Genomic DNA, 13,209 nt, shown 5'->3' on the forward strand with positions numbered 1-13,209 from the left:
GTATCTTGGCTATTGCAAATAATGATGCAATGAATGGGAGTGCAGATACACTTTCAAGTTAATGTTTTTGTTCCCTTTAGACAAATACCCAGAAATGGAATTGTGTGATCATATGGTAGTTATAATTTTAACTTTTTCAGGAACCTCCATGCTGTTCTCCACAGTGGCTGCACAAATTTACTTTTCCACCAATAGTACACAAAGTTTCCCTTTTCTCTATACTCTCACCAATGCTTGTTATTGCTTGTTTTTACTGTAACAACCATTCTAACAAATGTGAGGTGATATCTCATTGTGGTTTTGATTTGCGTCTCCCTTATGATTAGTGATGTTGAACATCTTTTCATGTGTCTGCTGTGTTGGCCCATCTGTATATCTTCTTTGTAAAAATGTTTATTCAAATCCACTGCTCACTTTTTAATGCAATTGATTTTTTGCTACTGAGTTGAGTGGGTTCTTTATATGTTTTGGATATTAACCCCTTATAAGATAGATGATCTGAAAATATTTTCTCCCATTCTTTAGGTTGACTGCACTCTCACTATTTTGCCTAAAAATCTTATCCAGATCAGCCACTTCATTAACTGCAGTTTTTGTTATTGTTGTTTTGTTTTTTAGGGCCCCACCGGCAGCATATGGAGGTTCCTTGGTTAGGGGTCTGAAAGGAGTTACAGCTGCTGGCCTACACCACAGCTATAGCAGTGTGGGATCTGAACTGCATCTGCGATCTACACCACAGCTCATGGCAACACCAGATCCTCAACCCACTGAGCGAGGCCAGGGATCGAACCCACAACCTCACAGTTCCTAGTCAGATTCGTTTCCACTGCACCATGATGGGAATTCCCATTAACTGTAGTTTTTGATCTCCCAAAATACCATAGGTGATAGTGTGGCTCAAAATTCCACCAGATGTAACACAGGTCACCCTTTTCTTGAACCTCCAATAGCAATTTTCTCACTGCCATACTAGGCTCCCCAACACTTTTCTTACTGCTTTACAGCCTCTGTTCCTACCTGGTATCAAAACTCATGACAAATATTTTCATTTTTGTAATGGCATCACCCTCCTTCCAGATACCAATTTCTGTTTCGGTTATCTATTTCTGTGTAAATAAACCAGAATTTAAATTACTAAATTTAAGCATTTAGTAGCTTAAATCAATTTCACTTGTATCGCTTATAGTTATGTGGGTCAGGAATTTGGGCAAGGGTGGGTGGAAGCAGCTATTCTCATTCCAGTGGGGTCAGCCGGGGCAGGTAGGTTTGGAAGACCCAAGCTGTGTGCTTGTCAGTGCTGGCTGTCAGCGTGGGTATCTTGGTTCTCCTCTGTAGGACCTCTTACTTTCCATGTGGCCTCTCCCATAGGGTAGTCTGGACTTCTATATAGGGCAGTTAGCTTCCCAGAGCGCAAAAAACAGAAGCTACAAGGCCTCTAAAGGCCCAGACAGAGAAGCCACACAGTGTGACTTGCACTGCATCCCACTGGTCAAAGAAAGTCACAGGGCCAGTCCCAATTCAAAGGAAAGAAATTATATTTCTTTGTTGGTACAATCACATTGCAAAGGCACATATAGGATGGGACAGATCAGTATGACCATCTTTGGAAACAATTTACCCCACAGATGGAAAGAAAAAGATCATGAACCCATATCCTCTCTGAGGCCATCTTTCTTTCCTGTCCAGCAATAAACCTGATGGTCAAACTGTCCCCTTAGCTCCCTGGCGAATTAAGACAAAGAAGGTCAGAATGGTGTTAGGACAACAACTAATTGACCTGGGATGCTTTTATGACATTCCCATCTGTATTTCCCTGTGCATTTTGAGAGACAAACCAGCTCAGACCCATCCCATTGTTGAACAACTCTGACTTCTAGAGCAGTCTTCCATTTGTGAGGCTGACACTGCCTTTCTGTGACCCCAATCCTCCCCCACCCAGGGTCAGATACCTGCCCTCTGGACCAATCACAGGGAGCCCCCTTTTGAATTTCCTTCTGATTTAGATATTTTCAACTCAAGGCTCCATGTCTTCCAACTTCTTTACTTGTTTGTCCCAAGTCATGATTTCCCAAATACTTGCGTGTATTTGGGAAGGAAGGTCCCCCAATGTTTAAGAAGAAAGTAACAGATCATTGAAATTTAAAAATGTCGGACAGTGCAAACAAATGGATTGTTTACTATTAAGTGACAAACTGGGCTGGCTTAAACATTCAGTTTGATCTTGTGGAAATCCAGTGCTTGAAATTTATCTTGTCCCAACTTTTTCATAATTTATTCACTCTTAACCAAAATAATTATCTAAATGTAGCATTTGCTATAATTAGTTTTCAGTGGGTAATGCAAGTAGGGAGAAGTAACACACAAATTCTGAGAAAAGCCGAAGGCAAAGTTTACTGTTATGTTATAACTGACAAAAAAAGAAAAAAAATTGCCCAGATACAACAAACTCTGCCTGATGCTTTTTGTGCCAAATGAAAAGTGGGAGCCTGTCTGACTGAATTGAATCATTTCTTCCTGTGGATGGTGCTTTTTGTAAGTAGATGTGCCTCAGACCCAAAATTAGAGTGAAGGTTTCTCTAGTCGGGGAAGGTGGCTATGAAAAGATAAGAATAATGAAAATCTATGACCGATAAAAAAAAGAATGAGAACTTAATCACAGCTTTATCAACCCCCAACAAGTGGTCACAAAAAGCCATAATCATGTCCTATAGTATTAAGACAACAACCCCAAATTTTCCTGACAACAATCTTTTGGTGCTAATACTTTGGCCTTTTGCCTTCAAGTACTAGCTTCCTAATAAGTCAGAAAGCTTTAAAAATGTATGTGTGTAAATGTGTTTATTTTATAAATAGAAATATATTTAAGGATACATGAAAGGAGCAAAGTATTTGTCTCACCACAGAGTTAAGGATATTCATTGTTGTATAATGTTTTTTAAACATTAAAATAAGCAGGACATTTGCTTTGAATTTATGAAGAATAACACATATATAATTAATGACTTTCCTCTTCTCTTTGTATTGCACTTGCTTAGATTTTTTCTGGCTTAGTAAAAAGGCTATATATGGGAAAAACAATGTGTATATGTAATAATAAAGAAATAATGTGGACTATTCGTGAAAGGAAAAATAGTCTTTTGCAAACTTAGTTTGAAGATATTTGCAAATATTTCCCTACATTCACCTTTCATATTTAGTGCATAAATGGCATGAGAAGATCTTCAAATTTAGGTAACTCAGGAGTTCCTGTTGTGGCTCAATGGGTTAAGAACCTAACTAGTATCCATGAGGATCCGGGTTTGATCCCTGGCCCCGCTCAGTGGGTTAAGGATTTGGTGTTACTGTGAGCTCTGGTGTAGGCTGCAGATGTGCAGCTCGGATCTGGTATTGCTGTGGCTATGGCATAGGCCAGTGGCTACAGCTCTGATTCGACCCCTAGCCTGGGAACTTCTATATGCTTCAGTGCAGCCCTAAAAAAACAAAAAACAAACAAACAAACAAAAAGAAATAGGTAATTGAAATGTATCCTTGTTAAACACAACAAAATGAGAAAAAATTTAATTTTCATAAATATATAATAGGGGGTAGAAGATTATTGGAATTGTAGCAATCTTTTTTCAAAATTGATTCTGAAAGTAGTTAGTACATGGATGTATGCAATTGTGACTGGACTAAATGCATCTGAATTTTACACTCTAAAAATGCCAAAAATGCCAAATTTTGCTCTATGTATTTTACTATAATAAAAAATGACCTTTTCCCAAAACCCCATAATACATCTAAATCTTCCTGAATATCTACTTTGTCAGGAAGCTAAAATCTGAGATCTGCAGGAAAAAAAAGAATAAACTCGGTTTGAATTTGCTGAGATTGCCCATCATTTTCTTTGTTGACAACCTGCAAAATGTTTATAAACTTGTGGGCAAATCTGAGTTTAATGGTATATACAGCAAAGAGGTGATGTGCACTGGGCTCAGGCAGACTGGTCCCCAGGGTGTCTTTGAACATTTAATTGGTTTGAGTTCACTGCTGAGCCTACTGAAGACTGGAGCAGGCAGGTTCAAGAGCTTCTGATGCTCAGAGTGCACAGTGGAGTCAGCTGGTCATGAACGGGCAAGACAAGTGGCCTTTTATGCTAAAGCCCTGCTGGTTGCCCACAGGACAATCCTCCATTCATTTGTTCCCTTTGGATGCTTGTGGTCTCGGAGCCTTTTGGATTTTTGTTGCTGCAGATGACAGAAAACAGGGTGGGGGCTGTTAGAGTAGGGTTTTCTTTAACACTAGGAAAAACTGGTTAGAAATAAAATAACAACAAACGGGAAAGGTGGGCAACACCAGGCAGCATAGCTCCTGAAAAAATGACTTTACTCAGATTTTATCCTAAAATATAAGCCAATCCAGCACAGCTCTAGGCCTGGTCACAGACAATATTAAACTGTCATACATACAAATGGCCAACAGGCACATGAAAAGATGCTCTACATTGCTAATTATTAGAGAAATGCATATCAAAACTACAATGAGGAGTTCCCATTGTGGCTCAGTGGTAATGAACCAGACTGGGATCCATAAGGTTTTGGGTTCAATCCTTGGCCTTGCTCAGTGGGTTAAGGATCCGGCGTTGCTGTGAGCTACAGTGTAGGTCACAGACATGGCTCAGATCCTGTGTTGCTATGGCTGTGGCATAGGCTGGCAGCTACAGCTCCAATTCAACCCCAAGCCTGGGAACTTCCATATGTCGTGGGTGTGGCCCTAAAAAGACAAAAAAAAAAAAAAAAATACTGGCAAGAGTATGGAGAAAAGGGAACCCTCTTACACTGTTGGTGGGAACGTAAATTGGTGTAGCCACTATGGAGAACAGTATGGAAGTACCTCAGAAAACTAAATATAGAACATCATATAATCCAGCAATCTGACTCCTGGGCATGTATCTGGCGAAGATGCAAACTCTAATTCGAAAAGATACATGTACCGCTATGTTCATAGCAGTACTATTTACAATAGCCTAGACATGGAAATAACCTAAATGTCCATTGACGGAGGAATGGATAAAGATGTGGTATGTATACACAATGGAATAAAAAGAATGAAATAATGTCATTTGCAGTAACATGGATGGACCATCATATTAAGCAAAGTAAGTCAGAAAGAGAAAGACAAGTACCATGTGATGTCACTTATATGTAGAATCTAAAATGTGACACGAATGAATTTATGAAACAGAAACAGACTCACAGACACAGAGAACAGACTTGTGGCTGCCAAGGGGGGAGGGAGGGATCAATTGGAATTTGGGATTAGCAGATACAAACAACCAACTATAAAATAGATAAACAACAAGGTCTTACTGTATAGCATAGGGAACTATATTCAATATCCTGTTATAAACCAGAATGAAAAAGAAAAAACTGTCATAGACTGTTAAGAGGAATAACTGGGATCACCTGGTATTCTGGCTTTCTCATAAGTATAAGGCAGCTCGGTTGATGTGGTGGAGCCCAAGCTGGTGAGGAACACAGTGGTTCTTTGCTAGAGAAGTTGCTACTTCCATCATAATGGCAAAGTCAGACTGGAAGGGTTTATGCCATCAGGGGTTGGGATCTAAATCATTTGTGCCTCTGAGTGGGGAGAAGTCTAACTATAAGAGCCATCACAAGACTGTCCAGGGTATTCTCAAAAGCATCGCATTTCAGACCTTAATGTTTTTATGGATTAAATGGGGATCTTTTAAAAAATAGTTTTTGATTCAGTAGATTTTGCATTTCTAAAAGCTCGCAGGTGACCCTAATGCTGCTAGTGTGAGGACACACTTCACATAGAAAGGCTCGAAAAAACTGAGGGCCAACAGGGAACAACTAGAATGATTCCAGGTGGATCTGATATTTCTACTAATTCATTGAAAGTTTAAAAATGTAGCTTTTGAGTTAGAGAATTGTTTACCAACATGAAATTATAACTCAACCAAGTGCCCTAGAATCACCCATCTGTACTTTTAAGGCTAATGGATCTCAGTTGGAGGAGATGCCACCTCTAAGGGGGTGTTCAGAAACATATGGGATCATCATGGTTGCCATTAATAGTACGGAAATGCTACCACTATTTGGCGCTTGAAGGCCCAGGACACTAAATGTCTGATAATGTGTGGGGTAGTTTTTTTTTTTTTTTTTTTTTTTTTACTTAAAATATAGTTGATTTACAATGTTGTACCAATTTCTGCGGTAGAGCAAAGTGACTCAGTCATACACATATATAGATTCTTTTTCTGTATTATTTTCCATCATGGTATATCCCAGGTGTGGCATAGTTATAAACAAAGAATTGTCCCACCCAAAATGCCAAGAGAGCCCCATTGAGATACCTATCCAACACCAGTGGAGACAGATACTGCCCTCAGACCTGGGACCTGAGCCAATCAGTTATTTGAACATCTTTTTGAACTGATAGTCTGGAAAAATTGGCCTTGCCCATAAAATTTTGTCTGCCTTTGGAATTTTCCAATGGGAGGTGAAGCCCTTCTCTCTAGTGCACCACATGTGGTACCATAATTTGATAAAGTCATGGCCATTTTCTCAACAGAGGATGAGCTCAATAGGAAAGACCTAAGGAGGTCCTACAGAGTCTGGATCCATCAATATTCTGAATAAATTCTCATAAACAGGAATGTCCAGGGTCCCCCTTGAGATGGTGCTCTCAAATGCTGCTGCAGGGGTCACCTTGCTCCAAATGACCACTGTGCTTCACTCCACACATAAACAACTCCAGGGCTTAGGGTCTACCAACCCCCCACCGTATTCTTCTTCCACAGAAGGAAGAGTCCCACTGTCCTAGATTTGCCAGCCATTGAAAGCTTTCCTAAAGCCAGATTCTGATCAATGATCCCAACAGACAGTGTCAAACAGTACAATTAGCGTATTAGAAATTCTTCTGGTATGTGAGCTGAGATGAAAACCGATGTAGGAGTTCCTGTCGTGGCACAGTGGTTAATGAATCCAACTAGGAACCATGAGGTTGCCAGTTTGATCCCTGGCCTTGCTCAGTGGGTTAAGGATCTGGCGTTGTCGTGAGCTGTGGTATAGATTGCAGATGCAGCTCAGATCTGGCGTTGCTGTGGCTGTGGCATTAGGCCGGCGGCTACAGCTCTGATTTGACCCCTAGCCTGGGAACCTCCATATACCACAAGAAGCAGCCCAAGAAATGGCAAAAAGACAAAAAAAAAAAAAAAAAGGAAGGAAAAGAAAACTGATGTAGATATGAGAAATAAAATAGAGAAATAAAGGAGTGTCAGGGCAGTGTTAGAGAAGGACCAGGCAATAAGATGTTTTTAAAGATAAGGAAGACTAGTGTGGTACAAAACAGGTCTTCCCAACTGTTGTTTCAGAGGCTGGTGGAAAATAAAGGGTGAAATACTAGATACTGTGATAAGTATATTCAATACAATATAAGGAAGAGAATTGTAGCTTCTCAAGCTTCTATATTAAGTTCAAGAGTTGGGAAACTTCTGAAAGGGTCTGGCAGAATCAGTGTGATTCAGTCCAGGGAAGATTTGTTCATCCTGGCTTGGTCTTGGGGAAGCCAGGAAGATGGGAACCATCTCCAGCACCCCAGGGGAGCAATTTCCCTGAGCTGAGACCCCAAGGCCCCTTCACTGCATTGCAATGCCCCGCGGGAGAAATTCTGCCACTGATTGCTATGTTCCAACAACTCTAAGATGGGTAAACAATCTGATAAAAATTAGTTACATAAGTAAAATTGTGTGTATGTGACACCCATAATCATCAGTTCACATGAAGATGCTAATTCACAGGTGGCTGGGCAGGCCCCTAATGTGAATTTCCCAGAACACAGGACAGGGTGACAATCTGGGGCCTCAGGAATAGCGGGGCTTTCTTTCTCTGGAGGAGAATTGGCTGCACTGATACTGACTTTGCTTCACCAACCAGGAGCTCTCTCTGATGGTGAGTCAGTCCCCTTTTATAATGGTTTGTGGAAGTTCTGAAATGATGCTGCAAGCCCCTTAGCAAGGATGTCCAGGACTGTCCCTGCAGGAGGAGGGTCCTTCACAGCTGTGAGCCTGGAAGGGACTCAGGGCAAGAGAGAGCTATGTGGAGAAGGCTGTGTCTGCTTAGCTCTGCTCCTGACACTCACTCCTCTTAAGCGGTGGACCACAGTTACAGCAGGTGTGAGAGCGCATGCCCACGCAGATGATTCCCTCAGCCTGTAACCTGTCTGCAACAATACCTGTGCAGAGAAAATGTTTCTCATTCTATTACACAATCTTGCCTTCCTCAAGTACTTGGCAGGGAAACAGAGCAAACACACCAACAGAACCCACTTTAGTGACCCATCAGGTTTAAACAATAGAGGCACACATACTTTAAGTAGTCTTTTGGGCGCTGCCCAGCCACCCAGTTTCCACCTGTCTGAGCCCTTGTGCAAGATGGCCCTCCTCTCACTGGGGTCCCAGCGATACTCCTGGCAAGGTGGGTGCTGGGCTTCCTGCTAGCTTCTGAGCTGAGGCCTGAGGCTGGTCATTCCTAGTAGGACCTGCAGGTTCCCACTGGGAGGCATGGTCCCTGAAGGACCCAGCTCCTCCTCCATCTCACTGGCTGAGAACCCCTCTAAGAGCCTGCAACATCTTCCCTGCAACTCTTTTGAGCCCTCTACAGCCTGGCCCACCCCACCACCAGGACTCAGGCCAACCCAATGGCTCTCAGCTCAGGGCTGTGCTGGTGGGGACTGGAAAATTCTCTGGCTGACACTTGGGCTCAGTGCTCTTCAGGAATCTGGGCCCCCTCTTGTTGGCTCAAGAGCCTCCACTGAGCAGCTCCTTGCAGAGCCCATGAATTCTGCACCCCCTCCTGCTAGAGCTTCATGGGACACTCAGCACCAACATCAGACTGACCACTTGGCCAGGGCCTTCTTGCTCTTTCCTACCACCATCCTTTAGAGGGGAGGGGTGGGCTTCCCTTTTACATCTCCTCTATGAGAGCTTCCACCAGACTGAAGAAAGCCCTGAGACCTGGCAGAGACAGATGGAGGGACCCTCTTCTCTCTTCACTTTAGGAGATGGTATCAGTTATGAGTCAGGTCTGGACCATTTAAATGGCAGCTCAGTTAGTCAACCAAAGCCTGGATTTTAAGCCTAGCTTCTTGCCAAAGAGGGCACATACATGCTCTCTGCCCCAGGCAATAAGCCTCTTGACTCTATATCAAGATGAGAGAGGTTGAAATGAAATAGCTAAAGGGGAGTTCCCATCATGGCTCTGCAGTAATGAACTGATTAATATCCATGAGGATGCAGGTTCAATCCCTGGCCTCGCTCAGTAGGTTAAGGATCCAGTGTTGCCGTGAGCTGTGGTGTGGGTCACAGACACAGCTTGGAGCCTGTGTTGCTGTGCCTGTGGTGTAGGCTGGGAGCTGCAGCTACAATTCAACCCCTAGCCTGGGAACCTCCATATGTGGCAGGTGTAGCCCTAAAAAGCCAAAAAAAAAGAAAGAAAGAAAAATATATAGCTTAAGATAAAATGCATTGGTTTTGTATCTGTAAAATACTGTTTTCATTGCAATTGTTTTATAGGGTCTCTCAGGGGAAAACAAGACCAAGCAACAAAGAAATATACAATTCAGTAACTTTAATGGATGAAGAGAACCGTTATTACCACCAGGTTTTCCACATTATGAAATAGATATTAATCATATTTTGCTTATTACCTTTTTTTGGACTATGCCTATACAACTTGAATGCTTATTGTTACTGGTCCATGCATTTGCATTTGCCAATTATTCTCCTTGTCCTCTTTTCAACCTCCCACAACTAATTTACATTAACCTTCAAAAAAAAAAAAAGACAATGAGTACTTGAATGTCAGGGTAAGTGACTTGTATTCTAGGACATATTGTAACTTCCAGAGCACTGAGTCAGCAATCTAACGATTTAGCCTGCATATTCCTGACAGCTGTTTATTTCTTTCAATGTAATTTCAGAGAAAAATATCCAGAAGGGACTTGCTGCCCTAGATCTATCAGGAAACATATTTAAGATAATTTTGTAGTTTCATAAGACAAAAATCTAATACTAAATAATCATATCATAAAAGGGTTACAGTTTCAGTAATAGTTTATCTGAACTCATGCCAAAAAAAAAAAAAAAAAAAAAAAAAGGTGTTTAAATCACCCAACTGCTACACTGTAGAGATTCAATGATATGGTGAGTAGAAACAGCAGAAATTGAGAAATGGCTCCAATACTACTTTAAGGCAGCTGGGGTGTGTGGGTAATAAAATTGGAAAGAACCTTTCAATATTATCTGATTCAGATTCCTACTTTTAGCACCTGGAATTGGAGCTTCCTTACTGATTTCTAGCAGCCAAGCAGGGCTGCTCAAAGATCAGAAAGCCTTGGAATCATAGTCAGGGCTTGCAGTAAGAGCCCAGGTCAAAAGGTCTGATTCCATCAGGCTTAGGCTGAAGTCAGAGGCTTGGACAACAGGCCAAATTTGGACCTAAAAGCAAAACCAATCCCCGGAGAGAAAGACTGGACCAGACGAGCTTCCAGAAGCCAGTGGCTCCAGCAGGTATCAGAGAGCATGGATTGTTTATATCCAAATGGTAACTCTGACCAGCTCCTGAAGCCAGTTCTGCCTTCCCCAGTGCTTCAGACTTAAGCAACTACCAGGAAGAAACTAAAACCAAAAATAGTCCCTAAATCAACAAAAGAATGAAAATTATACACCAGAAAATGTCGACTACCACAAAAGAGGCAGTGGAGGAGGAACAGAGGAACAAAATACATAGAGGCATAGGGAAGACAAATGTCAGATGGCAGAGGTAGTTCCAACTAGATAAATAAGAACAGTAAAAGTGAATGGACTAAACGCTCCAGTCAAAAGTCAGAGAATGTTACACTGGATTTAAAAACCAAGATCCAGGAGTTCTCATCGTGGCTCAGTGGAAATGAATGACTGGTTTCCAGGAGGATGCAGGTTTGATCCCTGGCCTTGCTCAGTGGGTTAAGGATCAGTGGTGTTGCCATGAGCTGTGGTGCAAGTCGCAGACATGGATCTGGTGTTGCTGTGGCATAGGCTGGTGGCTACAGCTCCAATTCGACCCCTCTCCTGGGAACCTCCATATGCTATAGGTGCAGCCCTAAAAAAGACCTAAATAAGAGAAAAAGTAGTTACCACTTCTGGCAGGACAAAAAACCCACAAAATCCAAATATATGTTGTCGACAAGACAATCTAATACACTTTAGATTCAAAGAGGCTGAAAGTGAAAGGAATGGAGGAGATATATCATGCAAACAGTAACTGTAAGAGAGCCAGAGTGGCTATATTAATATAGGACAAAATACACAGGAAGACAAAGTTATTAAATGCAGAGTGACTCAGCATTTAAAAAAAAAGAACAAAAAACCCTGGAGTTCTTTTGTGGTGCAGCAGGTTGAGGATTGGGTGTTGCCACTGCAGTGGGCTGGATCATTGCTGTGGTGGGGGCTTGGTCCCTGGCCCAGGAACTTCTGTATGCACAGCCAACAAAATCCTCCAAAAACCCTAAAAGCCATAGTTTACATTAGAGTTCCCTTTGTGTCGTACAGTTCTATGTGTTCTGACAAGTTCACAATCATGCACGCACCAGTATTTTATGTATTACAGTATACACTGTATCATTACAGTATCATACAGAAGAGTTTCACAACCTCAAAAAAGTCCTATACTCCACCTATTATTCTCTCTCCTCTTTCCCCAAACTCCTGGAAATGACTGATCTTTTTACTGTCTCTATGGTTTTGCTTTTCCAGAATGTCATGCTGTTGGAATCAAACATTATATAGACTTTTCCCAGACAGGCTTTTTTCACTTAGTAATACACATTTAAGGTCCCTCTATGTCTTTCTGTGACTTTATTACATATTTCTTTTTTATTGCTAAATAATATTCATTGTATGGCCATATCATAGTAAAGTGTATTCATTTACCCATTAATGACTTGGTTACTTCCAAGTTTGGGCAGTTATGAATAAAGTTTTATAAATGTGTGCATATTTTTGTATGCACTTAAATTTTCAACTAATTTAAGTAAATACCTAGGAGCATGACTGCTGAATCATAAGGTAAGAGTATGTTTAGCTTTGTAAGAAACTACCAAACTATCTTCCAGCGCGGCTGCACCATTTTGCACTCCTATCACCAAAGAATGAGCGTTCCTGTTGCTCCATGTCCTCACCAGTATCATTTTCTTTATATAGATCCTTTACATGGTTTGTTAGATTTATACCTAAACAGGTCAATTTTTTTGTGCCAATGTAAATGTAAATGATGTTGTGCTTTTCATTTCACTTGTTCACAGATGGCCAGTGGATACATAAAAAGATGTTCAAAATCACTAATCATGGAAATGCAAATCAAAACCACAGTGAGATAGTCTTCACACTTGTTAGAATGGCTGGTGAGAAGCTATTCAAATAGATATTAGTCATTCTGAGAGTTGTATAGTGATGCCTAATTACTGTTTTAATTTTCAATTCCTTAATGACATGTGATATTGAATATTTTAATATAAGCAACTTTGCCATGTGTATGTCTTCTTTGGTGAGATACCTGGTCAGATTGCCTACCCATTTTGTTTCGTTTTTCATTTTGTAAAGTTTTATTGAAGGATAGCTGTGTTGTGATATTTTTTGCTGTTGCCACCCATTTTAAAATAAGCTTGTTTGTTTTCTTATTGTTGAGTTTTAAAAGTTCTTTGTATATATTGGATAACAGTTTCAATCACATTCTTTTGTAAATATTTGCTACCAGTCTGTGGTTTGTCTTTGCATTCTCTGAACAGTGTCTTTGGTAGGGCAGAAGTTTTTAATTTTAATGAAACCTAACTTTTTTTTTCAAAATATCAAATTAATATATTTTAATTGGATAAAGTACAATGAATACCAAAAGTTTTAAAAATATGCCGTAGTTAGAGCAAATTGATTGGTATTAGGTATGTTAGATGTGTATCTAGACAGAAATGCCTTTTCATTTCCTTATTATCAAGGCTGTTTACATATTTTCTCTTGTGTAGCTAACAGGTATTCAAGTTTTGCGTGCTTTAATCTTCCCTTTTAAAATGGCACTTCTTTTCTGGAAGTTGATTACCCTTAAATAAGAGAAAAAGTAGTTACCACTTCTGGCAGGACAATAATTTTATTGCTTTGTCCTTAGGCTTTCTGTT

General features: G+C 40.7%; 1 protein-coding gene across 1 annotated transcript in view; it reads right to left on the bottom strand.

Annotated features, from left to right (window-relative positions):
- Positions 1-2,373: 2,373 nt before the first annotated feature.
- LOC100739120 (uncharacterized) overlaps positions 2,374-13,209 on the bottom strand; it is a 44,331-nt gene continuing 33,495 nt past the window's right edge. Inside the window, exon 3 of the mRNA XM_084976776.1 lies at positions 2,374-4,226. Coding sequence (XP_084832902.1) covers positions 4,136-4,226 — 91 coding nt within the window. The 3' untranslated portion in view covers positions 2,374-4,135. The remainder of the gene's footprint in view (positions 4,227-13,209) is intronic.

Source organism: Sus scrofa, chromosome 1, assembly GCF_054392235.1.
Source record: "Sus scrofa isolate SSC_HxYL_T2T_F1_AM1 chromosome 1, Sscrofa_HxYL_maternal_Yorkshire_Landrace_v2.0, whole genome shotgun sequence".
Classification (NCBI taxonomy): Eukaryota; Metazoa; Chordata; class Mammalia; order Artiodactyla; family Suidae; genus Sus; species Sus scrofa.